We start from the raw sequence: 26,031 nt of genomic DNA on the forward strand, positions 1-26,031 counted from the left end.
CTGAACGCTCCCTGTGTGAGCGGGGGGAGAAGACTGAGTCAGGGCCTGTGCTCTTTTGTACATGCACGCAAAAGAACACAAATCTTCCTGAGGCACAGAGCTGCCTCAGGGAGATTAATTTTATTTTTAAAAATTTTAATAAAGAAAAATTTTTTAAGACAATTCCCCTCATGTGACAGTATCACATGAGCTGGGACATGTCAATGAACTTTAATAAAAACTTTCATTCAATTTATAAACATTTCAGGAAACTTCATTCCAGCCATGGTTGAGGTTTTATGATAAATGCGAAGGCCGCCTGAGCTCTTCGCCTGCCCGCCAACCTTAAGGTTGGATGGGCAGCTCAGTTAATTATTTCAATTGATATTTAAATGCCCTTAATAGGCCTTTGACAGTTCGGCAGGCACGCAGCCGAATCCGGTGCATGCCTGCCAAACTGAAAATTGGAATGATGCACGGTGAAGTTGGGACACACGCCCGACATCACAGCATGTCATTTTACACGTCGGTGAGCGGGGCCTGCCCCCACTTGCCGACCCGAAAATTCTGGCCTATATGTTTCAATAATATCACTTACCATTCTTCTAAATTCCAACTTATCCAACCTTTCCTCATAGGATTCCAGGAATCAGTCGAGTGAACCTTCTCTGAATTACCTGGAAAAACTCAGCAGGTCTGGCAGCATCGGCAGAGAAGAAAAGAGTTGACGTTTCAAGTCCTCATGACCCTTCAACAGAACTGTTCTGTCGAAGGGTCATGAGGACTCAAAACGTCAACTCTTTTCTTCTCCGCCGATGCTGCCAGACCTGCTGAGTTTTTCCAGGTAATTCTGTTTTTGTTTTGGATTTCCAGCATCCACAGTTTTTTCGTTTATATATATATATATATATATATATTTTTGAACGTTCTCTGAACTGCTTCTAATGCATTTATGTCCTTTTCATAAATAAGGAGACTAAAACTGTACACCATACTCCAGATGTGGTCTCACTAAACCCGATACAATGGTAGCAAAACATCCCTACTTTTATATTCAATTCCCCTTGCAATAAGCCACAACATTCCATTTGCCTTCATAATCACTTACTGTACCAGCATACTAACTTTTTGTGATTTGTGTACCAAGACACCCAGATCCCTCTGCACTGTAATGTCTGCAATCTCTCCCCATTTAAATAATATGCTACTTCTTTTTATTCTTCATGCCAAAGTGGACAAATTCACATTTTTCCACATTATACTCCATCTGCCAACTTTTTGTGCAATCCTGTAACCTACCTCTATCGCTTTGTAGCTTCCTTATGTCCTCATCACAACTTACTTTCCTACCTATCTTTGTGTCATCAAATTTAGCAACCATACATTCCATGCTGTCATCCAAGTTATTAATATAAATTGTAAATGGTTGAGGCCCCAGCACTGATTCCTGTGGCACTCCACTCATTACATTCTGCCAACTCAAAAATAATCTGCTTATGCCCACTCTCTGCTTCCTGTTAGCTAACCAATCCTCTATCATGCTAATATGTTACCCCCTACATCATGAGCTGTTAAAGAAAGAGAGCAAGTGAAGTGAGGGGTCACAAAAGAGAGCCAGAGAGAAACAGAGTTTGGGGGTGGGTGGGGGGAGAGAGAGAGAGAGACAGACAGACAGACAGACAGACAGTCAGAAAGAGCCGGGGAGAGACAGAGCTGGGGAAAGAGGGAGGAAAGAAGTGGAGAGGAAGTGAATGGAAAAGAAAGTGAGGAAAGAAGTGGTGTGAGAAACAAAAGCAAAGAGAAATGGAAGTGGGAGAGAGATAGAGAAGATAGAGATAGAGAAATAGATAAATAGGGCAACAAGGATGGCAGTTGAGAGAAAGGGTTCAAATACCCCCTAACATCAGGATCAAGCCCAGCAGTGCTTCACCTGAAGGCTATACTTGGTCAACACACCACGTAAAACACCACAAAAATCAACTGAAAAGCTTAACTTGCAAATTCCCATGCAGTTACCTGTTTTGGTGTGGATATTTTGGGTGCGCAAAGTGGAGATTAAGATTATTCCAAAATCCAGGAAGCAGAGTGAAGTGAGAGAAAAATTAATGAGGCAAGATAAATACACATATACTCCTCTCGTACTTTAAAAGTGGATAGTTCACAAGCTAGGTAACCAAGAAATTGGATGTCTGTTCATGTTCTTGCACAGAGGATAATTGACACAAGGAACTAACTAATGACTATTGTGATATTAAATCTGGATGGGTTCCTTCGTTGTTTTTACATGCTACTTTCTGACATTTCAATTTACATGTACACAATATGCATCAAAGTAAACAAAACTTCTACCAGCACTAGGCAATTCTGTTTCGCCAACAGTTACAGCTATAAATCTACAACTGAATTTATTAGTATTTTTCATGCCAAACTAAGATGTCCAACCTTTGGAAGCGAGGGAAATTGCATTTATATGCCACACCCCATGAGAACTATACAGTAGATTTTCCAATTACAGCACCTCTCAGGGTACATTGGGTAATTTTCCATCCACTAAAATTAAGAGGCAGAAAATTATAGGCTTCAGAACTGTTTCCAACCTGAAGCATCTGGAAGGCAGAGTTTCATACTAAGAAAGCAATTGGAAATTTACTCTTACATGTTAAATTTTGTGTGTGACTCACAAGCATTTAAACAAAGTACCATATCTGCAAAATAATCTGCATTAGTATGCAAAATGTTTGCAACACTGTTCTCAGCCTCACCACCAGTTTTAAAGCCAATTCTTAAAAGTCATTCTTCAAATATGTGATAACTAACCACTGCTGAAACCACTTATTCAGCTGTGTTATACCTATTTTCTCACATCCAATGAAGAGGATAAGTGATTCTGCTGATTAAACAGTAACATCTATTTTCCTAGTAAAAGAATCTTTGCCTGCCTCACGGTATGGATGGATTTTGATGCGTCCTGGACTCTACTGATGATAGAAGATGTTTCAGAACTATAAATCAACAAAGATAAAGATGCTCCTAAGCCTGTTGACCTACCACCAATCTTGCAACTATGGCTTCCGCCGACGTTGTGTTCTTCATGGTTATGTTTACAACGGCATTTGGCTCTCCAGGTGCTGGGATCAAAGTTTCTTCGTTTTCTCAGCCAGAATTCACCTACATCTTCAGGGCGGGAAGGGATGAAAGCATAAGCTCTGCACTGGCAGCCAGCCACCACACAGGCCACTCGAACACTTGTACCTATTGTGAAGGAACAAGGAGCACTAGTCAATTCAGCAAACCACAAGAGGCCAGTTGGAAGGTTCCAAATTGATAGATTCAACCTGAAATTCAGGAAGTTCATTTATGGTGCAGGCTTAAGCAGCCAGAGTGCTACTCAGAAAACTGTCCACTGCAGGCGGTATATTCATTTTGCAGTGCTGCTAATTTCCCTGCCATGGCTAGAAGAATTGGGCAGGCTGATTTCCATGCCTGATTCTCCATTCTGCACTCTTGTTGATATGCAACAACTTATATTTATATGGCACCTTTAAATTATAAAATATCCCAAGATACTTCACGGCAGCATTATTAGACAGAATATGACACCGAGCCACTCAAGGAGATATTAGGTCGGATGACCAAAAGATTGATCAAAGAGACAAGGAACAGTGTATTTTAGGCCTTGTTTTGTATCATGAGAAAGGGTTAATTAGTAGTCTCATAAGAGATTCTCTGGGTAACAGTGACAGAATTTCTCATGGAGTTCGAGAGTGACATACTTAAGTTTGAAACTTGAACTTAAATAAAGCCAATTACATAGTGATGAGGGATGAATTAGGTAAAGAAGATCAGGAAACCAGATTAAAATATATGACAGTAGAAAAATCTGAAAATTGGAAGTTTTAAAAACAATCAAAAATTGCTAAAGGGACACAAAATAGAATACGAGAGTGAACCAGTAAGAGATATAAAAACAGATTGTAAGAGCTTCTACAAGTATGTGAAAAGGAAGAGTTGTGCAAGTAAATGCGGGTTCCTTAAAGGCTGAGACAGAGGAAATGATAATGGGGAACGAGGAAATGACGGAGAGGTTAAACAATTATTTTGCATCTGCCTTCATATTAGAAAACACAACAAAATAACAGAAATCGTAGGAAACTAAGGATTTTAAAAAGATGGAGGAACTGAAAATAATTAATATTAATAAACAAAAAGTACTGGAGAAAATAAAGGGACTAAAAGTAAACAAGACCTGAAGGTCTACAGCCTAGAATTCTAAAAGAGGAAGCCGCAGAGAAAGTGATGCATTGGCTGTAATCTTCCAAAATTCCCTAAATTTCTGGAATAAACCCAGTGGATTCGACATTAGCAAATGTAAATCTGCGATTTAAGATAGGTGGCACAGAGAAAACAAGGAATGACAGGCCAGTTAGCCTGACTTCAATCATTCAGGAAAATGCTGGAATCTATTATTAAGGAAATGATAACAGGACATTTAGAAAATCATAACCTGATTAGGTAATGTCAACATGATTTTATGAAAGGGAAATCGTGTTTGACAAATCTATTAGAGTTTTTGAAGATGAAGTGGATGAGGAAGTGAGCAGCAGGGGTGTGCTCCCTCCAGCCTGGAGACAGTGCATCGAGAGGATCTAGGACCTGAGTGGGGCACAACAGCTGACTGGCAGCACACTTACAGGTGCCAACACCCCCACTTTGCCTTTCCCAGCATTCCTCTGCACACTACTCCTCAGGACAACACACCTTGCAGTTCCACTCATTCATTTCTCTTCAGGCATATCCTCACATCCCCATCTGAACAGCCATCACTGATACACGCTCTCATCCTGTTGCCTCTCACATTTGTACCTCAGAGTCATCCTCCACAAATGTTGTCTTTCCCCCCCTTTCACATAAAACCATACCCTCCATCGTGTTGTATGGCACCACCACCGCGCCAAGTGCAATAGATTTTGAACAAATCTAGCAACTCAAGACTGGGCATCCATGAGGCGCTGTGGGCCATCAGAAGCAGCAGAATTAGATTCAACCACAACCTGTTACCTCTTGGCCAGGCCTATCCCCCCACTCTAACATTACCATCAAGCCAGGGGATCAACTCTGGTTCAATGAAGAGTGCAGGAGGACATGCCTGGAGCAACACCAGGCATACCTAAAAATGAGGTGTCAACCTGGTGAAGCTTTCAACACAGGACTACTTGCATGCCAAACAGTATAAGTAGCAAGTGATGGGCAGAGATAAGCAATTCCACAGCCAATGGATCACATCTATGCTCTGCAGTCCTGCCACATTCAATCTTGACTGGTGTGGACAATTAAACAACTCATTGGAGGAGGAGGCTCCACAAATATCCCCATCCACAATGATGGAGGAGCCCAGTATATCAGTGCAAAATATAAGGCTGAAGCATTTGCAACAATCTTCAGCCAGAAGTGCTAAGGGGTGATCCATCTCAGCCTCCACCGGAGGTCCCCAGTATCACAGATGCCAGTCTTCAGCCAATTCCATTCACTCACATGATATCAAGAAATAGTTGAAGGCACTGGATACTGCAAAGGCTATGGGATCTAACAATATTCTGGCAAAGACTTGTACTCCAGAACTTGCTGTGCCCCTACCCAAGCTGTTCCAGTTCAGCTACAACTCTGACAATGTGGAAAATTGCCCAAGTATGTCCTGTCCATAAGAAACAGGACAAATCTAACCCGACCAATTACCGCCCCATCAGTCTACTCTCGATCATTAGTAAAAAGTTCATCAAAAGTACTATCAAGCGACACTTGCTTAGCAATAACCTGCTCCATGCTTCTGACCTTATTACAGCCTTGGTTCATACTTGGACAAAACAGCTGAACTCCAGAGATGAGGTAAGAGTGACTGCCCTTGACATCAAGGTTGCATTTGACCGAGTGTGACATCAAGGAACCCTAGCAAAGCTGGAGTCAATGGGAGCCAGGGAGAAAACTCCCCACTAGCTGGAGTAATACATAGCACAAAGTAAGATGGTTGTGGTTGTTGCAAGCAATCATCTCAGTTCATCAATGCAGGAGTTCCTCAGGATAGTGCCCTAGGCCCAACCATCTTCAGCTGCTTCATCAATGACCTTCCTTCCATCATAAGGTCAGAAGTAGAGGTGATGATTGCACAATGTTCAGCACCATTTGCGACTCCTCAGACACAGCAGTCTATGTTCAAATGCAGCAAGGCCTGGTCAATATCCAAGCTTGGGCTGACAAATGGCAAGTAAAATTCGCACCACACAAGTGCCAGGCAATGACCATCTCCAACAAGACAGAATCTAACCATCGCATTCAATGGCATTATCATTGCTGAATCCCCCACTATCAACATCCTGGGGGTCACCATTGACCAGAAACTGAATGGGATTCACCATATAAATACTATGGCTTCTAGCGCAGGTCAGAGGCTATGAATCCTGTGACAAGTAACTCACCTCCTGACTCCCCAAAGCCTGTCCACCATCTACAAGGCACAAGTCAAGAATGTGATGGAATACTCTACACCTGCCTGGATGAGTGCAACTCCCACAACACTCAATAAGCTTAACACCATCCAGGACAAAGCAGCCCGCTTGATTGGCACTCTTTCCACAAACATTCACTCCCTCCACCACCGACGCATACTGGCAGCAGTGTGTACCATCTACAAGATGCACTGCAGAAATTCACCAAGAGTCCTTGGGCAGCACCTTCGAAACCCACATCTAGAAGGACAAGGTTGGCAGATACAAGGGAATGCCACCACCTGGAAGTTCCCCTCCAAGCCACTCACCATCCTGACTTGGAAGAATATTGTTGTTCCTTCACTGTCACTGGGTCAAAATCCTGAAACTCCCTTCCTAACAGCACTGTGGGTGTACCTACACCACAAGGACTGCAGCGGTTCAAGAAGGCAGCTCACCACCATCTTCTCAAGGGCAATTAGTTATGGGCGATAAATGCTGGCCTGGACGGCCGCATCCCATAAATAAATTTTTAAAAATTAGGTTTTCAAAAGGTATTTGATAAGATACCATGTGAAAGGTTATTGCACAATGTGAAGGCTCATGGGGTGATGGGTAATATGTTATATAGCTTGAGGATTGGTTAAAGAAAACAGAGAGTAGCAATAGACAAGTTTGCTGATGATACAAAGTTGAGTGGGAAAGTTAACTGTGACAAGGAGAAAAGGGTGAAATCTCTGGACTTAGTCCCTGTTGAAACAGCGAGATAATTTTTGGGCTTAGTTTTGACTCTCCCAGACCCAAGGCATTAGCATCGAACTCCGGTTTCCTCAACCAGTTAGGGAGGGTGGATGGGAGGATGCATCCAGTCAGTCTACGGAAGAATTTCTAATTAAAATTAATGCGTTACATTGGCCAGCATATTTGGGAGTGGGGGGGTTGGTGGGGGTGGTGTGGTGGGGGAGTTGCAGGGGTGGGGCATGGGGGGTGGTTGGTGGTGCGTGGACAGATCACTTTCCCGGGAAGCAAAGTTGGCGAGGAGCCAACCCGCTCCACGCCAGCAGACCCAAGGTCCATAATATGTCATGGGTGGGCTATATTGGGATGGTGTGCGGCTTCTGGCCATCATTGGGTGGAAATCCCACCTTCGGGGGAAGCAGGATTGGCTGTCAACTCCATAAATCCAGGCAGCACCAAGAGCACATTAATGGGCAGTGTTGGTACTGCGAGAAGGCCTAAGAAGAAGACTCATGGATCCTGGAGTGAGGTAAGAGTCTTGGGCAGGGAGGATTTGGGCAGTTTGGGGAGAGGGGGCAGGGGCAGTATGTTTTATAGAGCTGGTGGGTAGGAAGAAAGGGGGGTACTATCTTAGAGCGGCAGCCCCTCGTTGTATAATGGGCACCTCCTGAAGATAGTGCCCTCCCTTCCTTCCTGCCTTTTTAAAAGGTTTTTTAAAATAGCAGCCGACCCACTCCCACCCAACTGCCTATACCAACCGCTATGGTGTGGGCAAGTTGTTATTGGGGTCATGTGGCTTGTTAACAAGCTCAAATGACCCTTAATTATTTATTTAAATATAGCGGGTGGGCTGCCAATTCCGGCATATTATGGGGGTGAGCTTGAGCGTGGGCGAGAAGGTGGTGGAGTGGACACCCACCCTGTTTTCGTGCCCCCCTGCTGAAAACACACATGCCGGGAGCACATAAACTGCAGCCCAATGGTTCACCAGCACCTGGATTTCCGAGGCTGCAGCAACCGCAGGAATAGAGAGGAGTTCTGGAAAGGGACTCCCTGGATCTCTCACCTAGAGGTCCTGCTAAGGGATTGGAGCACTGCAGTGAGGAGAGCTCTTGCAAGGACAGGAGAAACAGGACAACATTTAGAACCAAGCAGGCATGGATGGGAGTGGATGAGGAAGTGAACAGCAGGGGTGTGCTCCCTCCAGCCTGGAGACAGTGCATCGAGAGGGTCTAGGACCTGAGTAGGGCTTAGCAGCTGACTGGCAGCACATTTACGGGTGCCAACACCCCACTCTGTTTCCCAGCATTCCCCTGCACAGTACTCCTCAGGACAACACACCTTGTCGTTCCACTCATTCCTCTCTCTTCAGGCATATCCTCACATCCCCATCTGAACGACCAACACTGACACATCCTCATCCTATTGCCTCTCATACTTGTGCCTCAGTTATCCTCCACACAAGCCATTACAAACATTCACACCTCTCTGCTTTCTCTCCTTGCAGGAGATGAGAGCACACAACTTGGTGAGAGAAGCTGGATGGGGGGATGTTGGAGATTGGTGTCCAGTAACAGGCACCTTATTGGACCCTGGCAATTCCCCCCTGTTTCACTGGGAAGGAAGTCTTGTTCCAGGAGGCTAAGGGTATCAGCAGCGAACTGTCGTGAAAGCCTGAAACTCCTGAGGCACTGGTGCTCGGAAAAGCATGGAAGGCTGTAAACCCTGTGTTGGGTGGCCTTGCCTTCTTCCCATTGGATCTCGGTGTCCATTGCCTCTGCTCTGTGAAGGGACATGCAACTGAGGAGGTGGCTGCTGGTGTTCCTTCTGGTGGAGCTGCATAAGCTGTTCCCATGCTGTGGCTAAAGGCTGGCATCAGGGAATGTGCAGCTGAAGGTGAGTTAAGTGAGGGGCCTTCCAAGAAATTGGCAATCACTTTCTCAGAGTAGGAGTGCTTTGAACAGCAGCCTCTCACCTGGTTATGAATGGAGCTCTTCAGTGCAATTGATCAAAGCCATCCCAACCTGTCAATTTCACTGAAGAAGCTCTTCCAGCTCTACACTCACCTTGATAACCCTAACGAGTTGTTGATAGATTGGGATTTTGGTGCCCTGGCTAGGAAATCCAGAATTGAGGATTAAAACAATTCTTGTTTGGCTTTTTAATTACCTTAATAACTTACCCGAATGGTCCAAGGGAATTTCTCGCTCACCTTCAATCCCAGAAGAGGGCAGGATGATGTTGGGACCCTGACCCAACGTCAATTTCAGGTGTTTTAACTCCCTGCGTGCACACAAATCTGCCTCCCCTTGGCTGGGAAAAGGCCCCCCCAAAGAGTCTGCAAAGGGACATAAGACAGGTTCAGTGAATGTGAAAGAAGGTGGCAAATGGAGTATAATTTGGGGAATGTGAGTATATTCAATTTTTTAGGAGGAATAGAAATTCAGAATATTTGTTGGGAAATGGTGGGAAAGTATTAAATGCCGATGATCAGAAGGATTTGGGTGATCTTGCACAAGAAACATGGAAAGTTAATATGCCGGTACAGCAAGCAATTAGGAAAGATGTTATGTTGGTCTTTATTACAAGGGGGGTTGGAGTACAAGAGTAAGGCAGGCATGCTGCAATTGTACATGGCTTTTCTGAGGCCACACCTGGAGTACTGTGTGCAGTTTTGGTCTCCACATCTATGGAAAGATATACTTGCTTCAGAGACAGTGCAATGAGGGCCCACTAGATTCTAGATTTATTCCTTGGATGAAGGTTTTTTACAATGAGGAGATATTGAGTAGACGGGGCCTATACTCTCTGGAGGTTATAAGAATATGAGGTGATCCCATTGAAACATAAGATTCTGAGAACAATTAAGAAGGTTAGATGCAGAGGGGATGTTTCCTTTAATAGAGACTAGGCAGGAATAGTCTCAGGATAAGGGGTCATCCATTTATGTTTGAGAGGAGGAGAAATTTCTTTACTCAAAGGGCTTTGAATGCTTAGTCATTACATATATTTGAGACTGGAATTTATAGATTTATGGGCTCTAAGGAAATCAAGGGAAATGTGGATTGAGTGTGAAAGTGAAGTTGAGGTCAAAGATCAGCCATTATCTTGATGAAGACGGAGCAGGCTCAAGGAGCTGTATGACCTACTCCTGCTCCTATTTCTTATGCTCTTATGTGCAGAGTTTAATTGTACTGAATTTAATTTGGGAATAAAACATGAATGAACAAAGGAGGTTGTCATCCTTGTGTTTGGGATAAAATTTAAATGTGATTACTGCTAACAAGGAGGCATGCTGATAAGCATATAACCAAGTACGTTCTAGAAGGAAAAGGTTCATTTATCCAATCAAACTGTTCCTTCTACAGTCCATGTATGATTATTCCATCAAGACTTTCAGTGTCCTACCCATCAGCTGGTGAATCTGTATATTGGAGAACCCAATATTCCTATCCCTGGTTCTTGTGAAATAAACAAAAACTATTACTAACATCTTTAAAATCCTAAGACGTCAATGGTTTCACAACAACTGCTATGCTGAGAAATGAAGTAATTAGGAGTTGACCATTTGACTTGAGTCAAAGAAACAGTATTCAATGCATTCATGCCAGCTTATTTATACATTCAGCCAAAAATAATCAACTTAGATACAAAGTTCAGTTCATACCGGTAAAACGTTCATGTTCAGCGAGGAAGTGTCCGCAAAAGCATTTTGACTTTACTCCAACTCGGATGCAATCCCATTTGTACTCAGGACATCGCCATCCAACATAGATCCCTTTCAAAGCAACGCAAGCACCCACACATTGGTTACAAATATAATAGCTGAACTATCTATGACGCACTTACAATGCAGTGGTGAAAATGTCTTAAAGCAAGACTGAAATGTACCAAAGTTCCAAACGAATGTGAGAAAGGAAAAGAGGTATTCATGCTCACACGTACTGAAAAATAATATACCTCTCTTTCACATGAAAAGTTGCAATATTAGTACTTATGAAAGTGCAAGGCTGAAGCTGTTCTTTCTGGTTAACTGCAGTCAACTTCCCGCTACCCTAACCAAGTACATATATTAAGCTAAGGCTTAGAACAAAAACCTTCAGCACCAGTGTGATTTTCCATCTTCATATGCAGGGGAAGATTTGCTTTGTGCAGTGCGTGCAGCAAAATTTAGAATGTGTTTATTAAGTTGACAAGTTTTAAAATATACCACTCAGAAATCTTTGCCTTTCTGAGGCTACCTACTTAATGACAACAATGAATGTTTTGTGCTGTTAAGTGAATTGAGAGTGTCCAAACTCATTTCATACAGACCGTTATAACTTGCATAGGGAACAGTTCTCATTTCATCTGTTTGAAATCAAGCCCAGAGCACTGGGGTGAAAGGATAGTGTGCAATCTTACTGGACCAGTCATATTAAACTTTTAGACATTCTTATGCTGATAAAATAAAGTTTTGTCCTGTGTTTTCTAAAGAAGAAAATAAATTACTGAAGAAGCCACAGACCACGGGATTGAATGAATTAAATATAGAGGTTAAACTACCCTGACATTTTCACCATACTGTATGGAGCTGAGTCTAAAGGGATGGTTTACTTGGATACAAATATTGTCAATGATGTACTTTCCTACTCGACGATAACATGTTCAAACTAGTGGTAGACGTTAAACAAAAGCTGGAGAAAAGAGTAATTCATTCTCCTCTCACCACAAGAAAAGGTGAATACTTTCAAGATTATCATAATGCCCAGGCTAAACAATATCTGCATTTGCTTCTTGTTGCAATTCAGACACACTCTGGTTCAGTGAAAGCAAACAGTTTTGTCTGGATATTTACAAATAAGGGAAAAGAAGATGCAAGAAAATAAAATTATGGGTAGGGGATGCTGAACTAATTGGAAATGAACAAAATAACTGGGTAAACATTAGTACCTAGTACATTAGGTTTGTCCCATTCTAAAACCTCTGCTATTTGAATACTTATTCCCCTCAGCAGTGCGGATGCATCCCATCTATACTGCATAACTTTCAACTGAAGAGCCTTTACATTTGGCATAGAACAGTGCTGCATTGTCAGAGGTGCCATCCTTTGTGTGAGCTGAGCACCCAAGGCCAGGACTGTCCATTTCAGTGGGTGTAAAAAATTTCGGTCTACATCTTTGAAGAACTGTCTTCTTAGTATCCTAGTCAACATTGTTCCTCAACATCATTACCATCAAATAAAATACTGGTCATTCATCTAATTTTCTGTGATTGTACATTAAAAATAATTAATGGGTTTCAAATTCATTGATCATAGGAAATAGGAGGAGTTGTAGGCCATTTGGCACATCAAGCCTGCTTCATCACTCAATAAGATCATGACTGATCTGATTGTGTCCTTAACTCCACTTTCCTCCCAGTTTTCCACAATCCTTGACTCCCCTATCAATCAAAAATCTGTCCCACTCAGCCTTGAATATATTCAATGACCCAGCCTCCACTGCTCTCTGGGGAAGAGAATTCCAAAAATAATCACATCTGAGAGAAGACATTTCTTCTCAATTCTGTCTTAAATGGGAGGCCCCTTATTTTTAAACTGTGACCCCTAGTTCTAAATTCACCCATGAGGGGAAAAATCCTCTTATCAGCATCTACCCTGTCAAGCCCCCGCAGAATCATATATATTTCAGTAAAATCACCTCTCATTCTTCTAAACTCCAATCAGCATAGGCCAATCTGCTCAACATTTCCTCATAAGGCAACCCCTTCATCCCAGGAATCAGCCTAGCGAACATTCTCTGAACCGTTTCCAATGCAAGTATATCCTTCCTTAAGTGAGGATATACTTGCATTGGAAACAGTTCAGAGGAGGTTCACTAGATTGATTCCTGGCAAGAAGGGGTTGTCTCACCAACGCCTTGTACCATTATAGCAAGACTTTCTTCCTTTTATACTTCATCCCCCTTGCAATAAAGGCCAACATTCTATTTGTCTTCTTAATTACTATCTATGCCTTCATGCTAATTTTTTTGTAATTCATGTATCAGGACACCCAGATCCTTCTGTACTGCAGCATTCCGTAGTCTCTCTCCATTTAAATAATACTCTGCTTTTCTGTTCTTCTTGCCAAAGTGGATAACCTCACATTTTTCCACATTATACTCTATTTGCCAAATTTTTGTCCGCTCACTTAACCTATATATATCCCTTTGCAGACTCTTTGTATTCTCCTCACAACTTGCTTTCCTATCTATCATGGAGGAGAGTGTGAGAGGAGGGCCCTGGGACAAGCAGTCAGCAGCACCTAGAGGAGAGCAGAAGTGCTAATAAAAACAGTGTAATAAGCGGCAAGAGTTTGAGAGCAGAGGTGACTGAGGGAGTTCGGTGGGGAGGTGGGAGGTACTCCTTTCCTTTTCTATCCTTCCTCAGAAAAAAGAGCAGTGGCCTTGGTAAGTAGGACCTGCTGAGTAAATTAGGAAGGTATAATATTATTAAACAAGTTGCTATGCTTGGATTATCTGAAAAGTGCCATATATAAGGGAAATTTAGGACCAAAATAATAAAGTAATATAAGTAATCCAAAGTAAAATAAAGTTAATGTAAGGGAAGTAGAGTTAAGACATAAAATAAAAACAAAAAAACTGCGGATGCTGGAAATCCAAAACAAAAACAGAATTACCTGGAAAAGCTCAGCAGGGCTGGCAGCATCGATGGAGAAGAAAAGAGTTGACATTTTGAGTCCTCATGACCCTTCGACAGAATTTGAGTGAGTCCAAGAAAGGGGTGAAATACAAGCTGGCTTAAGGTGTGTTTGGGGTGGGGGGGGGAGAAGTGGAGGGGGTTGGTGTGGTTGTAGGGACAAACAAGCAGTAATAGAAGCAGATCATCAAAAATGTCACAAACAACAGAACAAAAGAACACATAGGTGTTAAAGTTGGTGATATTATCTAAACGAATGTGCTAATTAAGAATGGATGGTAGGGCACTCAAGGTATAGCTCTAGTGGGGGTGGGGGGAGCATAAAAGATTTAAAAATATTTAAAAATAATGGAAATAGGTTGGAAAAGAAAAATCTATATAATTTATTGGAAAAAACAAAAGGAAGGGGGAAACACAAAGGGGGTGGGGATGGAGGAGGGAGCTCAAGACCTAAAGTTGTTGAATTCAATATTCAGTCCGGAAGGCTGTAAAGTGCCTAGTCGGAAGATGAGGTGTTGTTCCTCCAGTTTGCGTTGGGCTTCACTGGAACAATGCAGCAAGCCAAGGACAGACATGTGGGCAAGAGAGCAGGGTGGAGTGTTAAAATGGCAAGCGACAGGGAGGCTTGGGTCATTCTTGCGGACAGACCGCAGGTGTTCTGCAAAGCGGTCGCCCAGTTTACGTTTGGTCTGTCCAATGTAGAGGAGACCACATTGGGAGAAACAAATGCAGTAGACTAAGTTGGGGGAAATGCAAGTGAAATTCTGCTTCACTTGAAAGGAGTGTTTGGGCCCTTGGACGGTGAGGAGAGAGGAAGTGAAGGGGCAGGTGTTGCATCTTTTGCGTGGGCATGGGGTGGTGCCATAGGAGGGGGTTGAGGAGTAGGGGGTGATGGAGGAGTGGACCAGGGTGTCCCGGAGGGAACGATCCCTACGGAATGTCACTAGGGGGGGTGAAGGGAAGATGTGTTGGGTGGTGGCATCATGCTGGAGTTGGCGGAAATGGCGGAGGATGATCCTTTGAATGCAGAGGCTGGTGGGGTGATAAGTGAGGACAAGGGGGACCCTATCATGTTTCTGGGAGGGAGGAGAAGGCGTGAGGGCGGATGCACGGGAGATGGGCCCCGACACGGTTGAGGGCCCTGTCAACGACCGTGGGTGGAAAACCTCGGTTAAGGAAGAAGGAGGACATGTCAGAGGAACTGTTTTTGAAGGTAGCATCATCGGAACAGATGCGACAGAGGCGAAGGAACTGAGAGAATGGGATGGAGTCCTTACAGGAAGCGGGGTGTGAGAAGTTGTAGTCGAGGTAGCTGTGGGAGTCAGTAGGTTTGTAATTGATATTGGTGGACAATCTATCACCAGAGATTGAGACAGAGAGGTCAAGGAAGGGAAGGGAAGTGTCAGAGATGGACCACGTGAAAATGATGGAGGGGTGGAGACTGGAAGCAAAATTAATAAATTTTTCCAAGTCCCGACGAGAGCATGAAGCAGCACCAAAGTAATCATCGATGTACCGGAGAAAGAGTTGTGGAAGGGGGCCGGAGTAGGACTGGAACAAGGAATGTTCCACATACCCCATAAAGAGACAGGCATAGCTGGGGCCCATGTGGGTACCCATAGCCACACCTTTTATTTGGAGGAAGTTAGAGGAGCTGAAGAAGAAATTGTTCAGCGTGAGAACAAGTTCAGCCAGACGGAGGAGAGTAGTGGTGGATGGGGATTGTTCGGGCCTCTGTTCGAGGAAGAAGCTAAGGGCCCTCAGACCATCCTGGTGGGGGATGGAGGTGTAGAGGGATTGGACGTCCATGGTGAAGAGGAAGCGGTTGGGGCCAGGGAACTGGAAATTGTTGATGTGACGTAAGGTGTCAGAGGAATCACGGATGTAGGTGGGAAGGGACTGGACAAGGGGAGAGAGAAGGGAGTCAAGATAACGCGAAATGAAAGTTAAGACATGACAGGACAGCTCAGTCGAGTGGAATGTGTGTCCTGTAATACATGTGAAGTCATGGACACTACCAGTGTCCTAGACGACCACATGCACAGGAAGTGGGGTTCAGCTCCGGTTTCAGATCTCGAGCGATGAGTCACTATGGCGCATCTGCAAGGCTGAGATCTCATGGATAGCATGTTCAGAGAGGTGGTCACACTACAGCTTAAGGGCCTGGAGACAGAGCGGGAATGGGTGACCACCAGGTAGTCCAAGAGAAGTAGGCAAATAGTGCAGGAGTCCCTTGTGGTCCTGCTCACAAATCAGTTTTCCATTTTGGAAGCTGGTGAGGGTGCTGGTTATTCAGAGGAGTGCAGTCAGAGCCATGTTTGTGGCACCAGGAGCGGCTCAGCTGTACAGGTCAGGAGGAGAAGAAAGAGCAATAGTGATAGGGATTCATTGGGTAGAATCAGAATCACAGAGTCACAGTGCAGAAGAGGCCCTTCAGCCCATCGAGTCTTCACCAACACGTGAGAAACACCTGACCTACCTACCTAATCCCATTTACCAGCACTTGGCCCATAGCCTTGAATGTAGTGACATGCCAAGTGCTTATCCAGGTACTTTTTAAAGGATGTGAGGCAACCCGCCTCCACCACCCTCCCAGGCAGTGCATTCCAGACTGTCACCACTCTCTGGGTAAAAAAGTTTTTCCTCACATCCCCCCATCCTCCTTGTGTTACTAACCCTTCAACTAAGGGGAACAGCTGCTCCCCATCCACCATGTCCATGCTCCTGATAATCTTGTATACCTCGATCAGGTCACCTCTCAGTCTTCTCTGCTCCAAAGAAAACAAGCCAAGTCTATCCAACCTCTCTCCATAACTTAAATGTTTCATCCCAGGCAACATCCTGGTGAATCTCCTCTGCACCCCGTCCAGTGCAATCACATCCTTCCTATAATGTGGCGACCAGAACTGCACACAGTACTCCAGCTGTGGCCTCACTAACGTTCTATACAACTCCGACATGACCTCCTTACTTTTGTAATCTATGCCTCGATTGATAAAGGCAAGTGTCCCATATGCCTTTTTCACCACCACACTAACATGCTCCTCTGCCTTCAAGGATCTATGAACACACACACCAAGGTCCCTTTGTTCCTCAGAACTTCCTAGTGTCATGCCATTCATTGAATACTTCCTTGTCTAATTATTCCTTCCAAAGTGTATCACCTCACACTTTTCATGGATAAATTCCATCTGCCACTTATCTGCCCATTTGACCATCCCGTCTATATCTTCCTGTAGCCCAAGACACTCAACCTCACTGTTAACCACCCGGCCAATCTTTGCGTCATCTGCAAACTTACTAATCCTACTCCCCATGTTGTTTATATAAATGACAAATAATAGGGGACTGAGCATAGATCCCAATGGTACGCCACTGGACACTGGCTTCCAGTCACTAAAGCAGCCTACTTTCCTTCAGAATTTGCTCCAATAGTTTCCCTACCACTGAGGTGAGACTAACTGGCCTGTAGTTCACTGGCTTATCTCTACAAACCTTCTTAAATAGCAGAATCACATTAGCTGTTCTCCAGTCCTCTGGCACCTCTCCTGTGGCCAGAGGGGAATTAAAAATTTGGGTCAGATCCCCTGCGATCTCCTCCCTTGCCTCCCTCAGCAGTCTGGAACACAAATCATCTGGGCCTGGAGATTTGTCCACTTTTAAGCCTGCCAACACCTCCAATACCTTGTCACTCCCTATATGAATTTGCTTAAGAACCTTGCAGTCTCTCTCCCCGAGTTCGATACCTTCATCCTCATTCTCTTGGTTGAAGACGGATGTGAAGTATTCATTCAACACTCGAGCGATGTCCTCTGGCTCCACCCATAGATTGCCCCCTTGGTCCCTTACATGTCCTACTCTTTCCCTGGTTATCCTCTTCTCATTGATATACTTATAGAATATCTTGGGGTTTTCCCTACTTTTACCAGCTAGAGCTTTCTCATATCCCCTCTTTGCTCTCCTAATTGCTTTCTTAAGCTCCACCCTGCACTTTCTGTACTCCACAAATGCCTCTGCTGATTTGGTTCCCTTATACCTGCTAAAAGCCTCTCTTTTCCTTCTCATTGTAACCTGAATATCTCTGGTCATTCATGGTTCTCTGAGCTTGTTACTCCTTCCTATCACCCTAGAGGGAACATGTTGAGCCTGTACCCTCCCCATTTCCTTTTTGAACATGCCCCACTGCTCCTCTGTAGATTTCCCCACAAGTAACTGTTCCCAGTCTACCTTGGCCAGATCCTGCCTTATTTTACTAAAATCCACTCTCCCCCAATCCAAAACATTTTTTTGCAACTTGTCGATTTCTTTGTCCATAACAAACTTAAACTGTACCATGTTGTGGTTGCTATCGCTAAAATGCTCCCCCACCACCACCTCAGCCACCTGTTTGGCTTCATTCCCCAGAATTAGGTCCAGCACTGCACCATCCCTTGTTGGACCCTCTACATATTCATCTAAAAAGTTCTCCTGTACACATTTCAAGAAATCCACTCCATCGAAGCCCTTAACACTCTGTCTATCCCAATTAATGTTGGGAAAGTTGAAATCACCTAATATAATTACCCTATCGTTATTGTTTTTACACACCTCCGCAAATTGTGCACATATTTGCTCCTCAATTTCCCACTGACTATCTGGGGGTCTATAATAAACACCTAACAATGTGGCTGTCCCTTTTTAATTCCTAAGCTCTACCCACAAAGCTTCTTCGATGCCCCCTCCAAGATATCATCTCTCCTTACTGCAGTAACCAACTCCTTAACTAATAATGCAATGCCTCCTCCTCTTTTACCCCCTCCCCTGTTTCACCTGAAGATTCTATATCCTGGAATGTTGAGCTGCCAAACCTGCCCTTTCCTCAACCATATTTCAATGATGCTACTATATCACAATTCCACGTGTCAATTCTCACCCTTAACTCATCCGTTTTACCTGTAATACTCCTGGCATTAAAGTAGAGGCCATCCAGCCTTGCCTTACTCCCTTGAAGCTGTGCTCCCTCTGACTTGATTGTTTTACTGTATTATGATGTGTCCCTATTCTGCTAACAGTCTGTGTCCCCTCCCCCTGCCGAATTAGTTTAAACTCCTCCCAACAGCACTAGCAAACCCACCCACAAGGATGTTAGTCCCGCTCTGGTTCAGATGTAGACCGTCCCACTTGTACAGGTCCCACCTTCCCCAGAAACAGTCCCTGTGATCCAGAAATCTAAAACCACCCCTCCTGCACCAACTCTTAAGCACTATTCTCCTATTTCTGAGCTCGCTAGCACGTGGCACTGGGAGTAATCCAGAGATTACAACCCGAGAGTTCTTGCTTTTTAGTCTACAGACTGACTCCCTGATTTCTTGATGCAAGACCTCATCCCTCTTTCTACCTATGTCATTGGTACCAATATGTACCATAACCTCTGCCTTATCACCGTCCCCCTTCAGGACAGGCATTTCTGTGGCCATAGATGTGACTCCAGGATGGTGTGTTGCCTCCCTGGTGCCAAGGTCAAGGATGTCACAGAACGGCTGCAGGACATTCTGCTGGGGGAAGGTGAACAGCCAGAGGTCATGGTCCACATTGGTACCATTGACTTAGGTAGGAAGGGAGATGAGGTCCTGCAATCAGAATTTAGGGAGCTAGGTGGAAAATTAGCAAGTAGGATCTCAAATGTAGTAATCTCTGGATTAATTCCATTACCAAGTGCTAGTGAGTACACAAATAAGAGGATAAGGCAGATGAATGTGTGGCTGGAAAGATGGTGTAGGATGGAGGGCTTTAGGTTTGTGGGACACTGGTACTGGCTCTGGGGGAGATGGCACCTGTACAAGCTGAACGGGTTGCATCTGAACAGAGCTGGGACTGAGTTCCTTGCGGGCTGTTTTGCTAGTGCTGTTGGGAGGGCTTTAAACTAACTCGGCAGGGGTGTGGGCACCTAGAGAAAATATTAGAGAGGAATACCAGGGTGCACAAAATACTGGGAAAGACAGATAGCACTAGTATAGAGAATAGTAAGTTAATAGGTGAAGTCGGGGTGAGGGAGAAAGGAACAAAATCTAAATCAGGGTTACAATGCATGGATGTGAATGCATGGAGTATAGTAAATAAGATTGGGGAGTTACAGGTGCAAATTGCCATATGGAAATATGATGTTGTGGTGATAACAGAGACCTGGCTCAAGGAAGGGCAGAACTGGGTGTTAAATATTCCTGGGTACAAGGTGTTCAGAAGAGATAGGAAAGGAAGGAAGGGAGGAGGGGTGGCGGCATTGTTTAAGGAGAGCATTGCAGTGAGAGGGCACTGATTTAAAGTGATCTGTAAAAGAAGCAAATGTGACATGAGAAAAAACTTTTTCACACAACGAGTGGTTCGGGTCTAGAATGCACTGCCTGGAAGTGTGGTGGAGGCAGGTTCAATCAGGGCATTCATAAGGGCATTAGATGATTATTTGAATAGAAACAATGTGCAGGGGTATGGAGAAAAGGCAGGAGAATGGCACAAAGTCATAATGCTCATTTGAAGAGCCAGTGCAGACACGATAGGCTGAATGGCCTCCTTCTGTGCCGTTAAAATTCAGTGATTCTGTGATCAGCAAATTTGGCTACAATACAGTTGGTTCCTTCATCCTAATCATTAATATAAATCATAAATAGTTGAGGCCCCAGCACTGATCCCTTCGGCATTGCACTAGTTACAGTTTGCCAACCTGAAAATTACCCATTTATCCTTCTCTCTGTTTTCCGTTAGTTAGCCAATCCTCTTTCCATGCTAATATATTACCCCCAACACCATGAGCTCTTGTGCAGTAACCTTTGATGTGGCACCTTATCGAATGTGTTTTGGAAATCCAAATACATTACATCTACTGGTTCCCCTTTACCCACGTGCTGCATCCTCACAGAAACTCTAAGAAATTTATCAAACATAATTTCCCTTTCACAAAACCATGTTGACTCTGTCTGATTGGTATTACAAATTTCTAAATGCCCTGCTACTACCTCCTTAATAATGGTTTCTTGCATTTTCCCAATGATAGATGTTAGACTAACTGGTCTATAGTTTCCAGCTTTCTGTCTCCCTCCTTTCCTGAATAGTGAGGTAACATTTGCAGCTTTCCAATCTGCCAGGACTTTTCCAGACTCTAGGAAATTTGGAAAGATTATAACCCAGGCATTCACACGATGGAATTTTCCGGCCCCATTGTGGTAGGGATGAGGCCGGAAAATGTGGCAAGCCAGTCAAACATCGATGCACTTCAGCAGGGCTAGAAGATCTCACCGGTGAGAGGGGCTAGAAAATCCCGGCCACTATCTCAGCAGCCACTTCCTTTAAGACCGTAGGATACAAGCCGTCAGGTCCTGGGGGCTTGTCAGCCTTTAGTCCCATTAGTTTTCACAGTTTTCCTAGTACTTTTTCTCTAGAGATCGTGATTGTTTTAAGTTCCTCCCTCCCTTTTGAGCCTGGCATTTCTACTAGTCTTGGGATGTTTTTTGTGAATTCTACTGTGAAGACAGATACAAAATACTTAGGAGATGAACTTGTACGAGAAACAGACAAGTTCTTTTTCTTTTCTTCTTCTGGAAATTTAATTTGATAAATCTGGCAATTTGTGGCTAGCACAAGAAAAATGACATGAAAGCTGCCCATAATATATCATAAAAACCCAACTGGTTCAGTACTGTCCTTCAGGCAAGGGAACCTGCTACCCCCACCCTGGTCCGGAATCTATGTGACTCTAATAAACATTGGCCACAAAATTCGATTCTGTAGCGCTCTTAGATCTGGGTGCTATGAGTATCGTTTTAGTCCTCAATGGTCATGCGTTCACACTTGCAGTGCAGCCTGCGCCATTTTGGGGAGGTCAGGAGGGTGGGCATTAGGAGCATGCATCATGGTGTGAAGAGCAGGCAGATTGTGATGTCAGTCAGCATATAATGCAAATTTGGCGTCAGCACTGGAAATAATGGGCTCCAAGCTCTGTGAAAAGCCTGGTGCCAAGTCTGTACTGGACTGCTCCTTGCTCCTTAACAGTGACAGCAGGCTTTCTGGCAGACCTGCCAATGCACCAAGCAACTCAGTGCACATGCCCATCAGCCTTTTTCTGGACACCGCCCATCAAAATCCACATCTGAGTGCTCTGCAGCAGAACTCGCATGCGGTCTGGCCTTCCCGTGAGCTGGCACCTGTGCTTCCCCTTCCCCATGTCCTGGCTGCAAGCCACTCATGCCTGATGATTCACCATGTGTAGATTCTGTCTCAATGGGACCATGTAAAGTTCACACAGTGTCACTATCTGAACTGATGGTTGCAAGTATGAGATTCAATGATCATGTTTCTTTGTCAACAGTGTCCTGTTCCTTTTGCACTTCATGTTCCCACACCGGTACTTGACCAGGTAGCAGATCTTAGATACCTGAAAGGAGAAAGGCCTAAGGGCAGGACTGCGGTGACAGAAAGGTGCGTGCTTACACCTTTTATAGCTTGTATATCAAAAGACATTGTGAAATGAGGGGAAAGTGGGATGTGAGAATGGATTAAAAAGAAATAGGGCTTGCATTTACATAGTGATTTTCACAACCGCTGGATCTCTCAAAGTGCTTTCCACAACTAAGTGGTTCCTTTAAGTGTAGTAACTGTTGTAACACAGGAAATGCAGAAGCCAATCACAGCAAATTCCCACAAACAGCAATGTGATCATGACTAATTAATTTGTTTATTTGTAATGTTGATCGAAGGATAAACATTGGTCAGGGCACCAGTAATAACTCCCCAGCTTTTCTTCAAAGTATGGGATGGTTTACATCCACTTGAGCAGGCAGATGGGGACCTGTTTAGCATCTCATCTGAAAGACAACACCTCCAGCAATGCAGCACTCCCTCAGTAGGAGAATAAGGGACTCTAAGGCCTTGGATCCCTGAAAATCCAGGGTCTTGAGCTGGGAGCATTTGGGTAGGTTAGGGAGACAGGAAGTAGGAGGGGAGTGGGTGGGTTTGAGGGAGGGAGCGGGTAGGAAGGAAGGGGGAGTTCAACCTAAGGGGGGGCTGCCCCATGATCAAAAAAGGACAGCCCTGAAGAGGGAACCCCTCCAACCTTCCTTCCTGCCCTTTAAGCACCTAAGGTAAAAGAATCAGGCTTCCCACTCTCGCCCTGCTATCCATACCAAACATTTTATGGCATGAGCAGCATATGATCAAAAGCCTAATTGACCTTTAATTGTTCATTTAAATATGGCAGGCAGGCTGCTGATTTTGGCACCTGTCTGCCCACCACCCTCCCCTCCCCCAGTACTATGGGGGTGAGCTAAGAGTTGGGCGGGAAGGGCACACCCCATTTTACGTGCCCCCCCATGGGAAACATGCTTGCCAGGGGCCTGTAAAATTCAGCCCCTGGACTGAGATTTGAACCTGGGACCTTACACCTCAGAGATGAGTATGCTACCACCTGCACCAAAGCTGATCCTCATCAAGTGGGAACATGCCATCATTTTTTATGGCTTCAGCCCCACCATTGACCATGGCCTTAGTCATGGCTGCTCCAATAATGGCAAGCACAGTCTCCTCCATGGGAGTGATGGCATGGAGCTGTGCCTGTACCTTGCTGGTTAGTTGCTGCTACCTGCAGTTATATGACAGCTTGCCTTGCAAGAGAGCGGAAAGTGTGTCAGTAGATAAGGTGCAATATGTTTGTGTGATGTGCCCATCGTGGTTAAATAGTTGGCAGTGTCTGCAAACTGCTGGATTTGGGTGTGGGGCCTGCAGCAGTGCTAAGAATGTTATGATCAGGTGAAGCTGCAAATGTTAGGTATGAGTCATACATGATATAGATTGTTGTAGGTGAGTGAAGTAGGATGGTGAATTAAGCAGTATGTACGGCTAATAGTTGATTTTATAAGGATATGGGATTTGAAGATGCATTTCCCAAACTTGACCACTCATGTGAGGTCATCAAACTTCTTTCTACACTGGATTCAGTTCCTCAGGAATAGACTGCTTTGTTTGTGATGGTTATCTGCTCTTAATGCCTTCACAATGTCTGGCTGGATGGCAGCAGGTACCCTATGGGAAGAGGACCTCTCCCTTCCTGCCCATCTCCTGCGCAAAGGTCTCCAGTGATACACCCAGAGAACATTGAAGCATGTTCTCTGCCTTATTGTGGCATTTTCACTCGTCTTCTTGCTCAGACTCCCTTCCACAATGACTTACAGTACGTTCTGCAGCCAGAATGCACCACCCCTTTAAGAGGTGCAGGCTACCTTTAAGTGGTACTAGCCTTACATGTAGCCACTGAGCAGCAGCCCATGTAGCACTGGGACACATGCTACTATCATTTAAATTAGCAGGGAGCACAAAGTTTACTTCCTGTCTGGGTTGCAATGAACAGGAGTGGGTTAATCACACATTGCACTTTTAGGCGTTTTCTAATTCCTCCCCCCTCATGTTTTTGATACTTAATGTGCTTTGAAGTGGCTCAATAATCACTCTGCACTCTCAGGGTAGTGATGAGCAGCAAGTGTGGCCTTGCCAGTATCTCCCAAATCCTGCCAACAAATAATAAGAATTGAAATCACCTGTTTGAAGTGCATCCAGTGCTGCTTCTTTCTCAGGATCAAATAATTCCTTTACCCGAGTCCCAAATTCCTCTCTATGCATTGCTTTGGCGACAGAGATGAGCTCGGCCTTTTTGGCTGGAACAATGGGTTTTACTGTATATCCTGTAAAAGATAAATATAGGAAACCACTCAATAGATTATTTTTACAATAAACTATTTTTTTTATTTTTCCTTTATTGGTAAGCAAAGGTGAAGGGCCAAGATCTATAGTGTCAAACACAACCAAGGTTGGAGAGAGGAGGAGAAAATGAGCAGAATTTAATGCTCCCCCAGCAACCAAGTTGGAGGCAGCTGGGCAGTTAATTGGGCCTGAGGGTGCTGGGTAGGGACACTGCCACCTTCCCACCTCCGCCCTGGCGATGTCTGGGGCAGGAAGGCTTGTTGATAGCCTGGATGCTAATTGAGTCTCTCAAGTGGTCAATTAATGCCTACTTAAGGCCCTCACCCTGCCTGCCACCAGCAACAGGAAGAAGATATGCCCTCAGGGAAACCCTAATAGCAAACACTTGTCAGGTTTGCTTGCGGGGTCCTGGGAGCGGATAAGGGGCAGTCCCTCATTTAAAGGCACACAATGCTTGGTCGCCTGACATCAGGAAGGGGGTGAGCAGTTGAAAGGCAGGCATCTGTCCTTTCCTCTGACCCCCACCCCCTCCACCCAAGCTTGTGGCCCCCCAGCCTGCTCCCACTCACATTTGGTCTCAGGTCCCCCATTGATCCGGGGCCTTTTGTGCATACATTGCTGGCAGCTGTCACCGCTCCTGGTGATGATCTGCCTGCAATAAACTGCAGGCCTCTACTTGGCCAGTAGCTCATGGGGAGAGGGATTTCCGCCCCTGGGGTCTGTAATCCCAGGGAAGGCCTGAAGGTGGCCAATTAGGCACTTAATACAGCAGGCCTTGTTTTGTGGCTTGTCTCGTAGTCTAGTCTATGCTGGGAAGGCTTTCCTCTACTCATAAGTAACTCTGGCCTGACGCAGGTAGGTTACTTCAGAACTACTTTGTTAACACTATATACAGAATAGGCTGGAAGACAAGTACATCTCTCTTCAGTACAGACTGTTCCCCCTGCCCTACTGGGTCTCTAGCACAAGACTGGTGATATCACTGTTACACTGTGATAAATATCACTATCTCATTACCATAACTCATTATACTACAGGCCTTACCAACAGAGGCAATGTGGACCTCTCGCCAGTTCTCCAGCTGGCGAGCAACAGCCCCATTGCCTGGATTAAATTTCACCCAGTGTGGATTAAAAAATGAAAGGGTGATTATGTGACACCAAGCTTGGATTTTAAATGTCTGAAGGTTGAAAGAATAAGGGAAGATGGGTTTCAAAACATTGGTACATTTTAATTTGTGTGGTAAAACATATTGTCCCCAAAATCCAATTCTTGTCATTAAAATCAAATCCATTTTTGAAAAGCTTAAAGCCATATAAACCGATTTGACATAAATATCCAGAGTTGGAATTTGGAGAAATCCATTAAAACTAATAATTTTCTAAAAATGTGGGAATATGAAAAGGCTTTCAAAGTTGCTTCAGTCTGCTCA

General features: G+C 44.5%; 1 protein-coding gene across 1 annotated transcript in view; it reads right to left on the reverse strand.

The window, feature by feature from the left end:
* Positions 1-25,626, reverse strand: part of LOC121275774 (protein FAM221B-like) — a 37,672-nt gene extending 12,046 nt beyond the window's left edge. The window contains exons 1-5 of the mRNA XM_041183385.1: positions 25,617-25,626; positions 24,437-24,580; positions 10,864-10,974; positions 9,379-9,534; positions 3,028-3,231 (exon numbers count right to left, since the gene is read on the reverse strand). Coding sequence (XP_041039319.1) covers positions 3,028-3,231; positions 9,379-9,534; positions 10,864-10,974; positions 24,437-24,580; positions 25,617-25,626 — 625 coding nt within the window. The remainder of the gene's footprint in view (positions 1-3,027; positions 3,232-9,378; positions 9,535-10,863; positions 10,975-24,436; positions 24,581-25,616) is intronic.
* Positions 25,627-26,031: the final 405 nt, after the last annotated feature.

This window comes from Carcharodon carcharias, chromosome 1 (genome assembly GCF_017639515.1).
Source record: "Carcharodon carcharias isolate sCarCar2 chromosome 1, sCarCar2.pri, whole genome shotgun sequence".
NCBI classification, from domain to species: Eukaryota; Metazoa; Chordata; class Chondrichthyes; order Lamniformes; family Lamnidae; genus Carcharodon; species Carcharodon carcharias.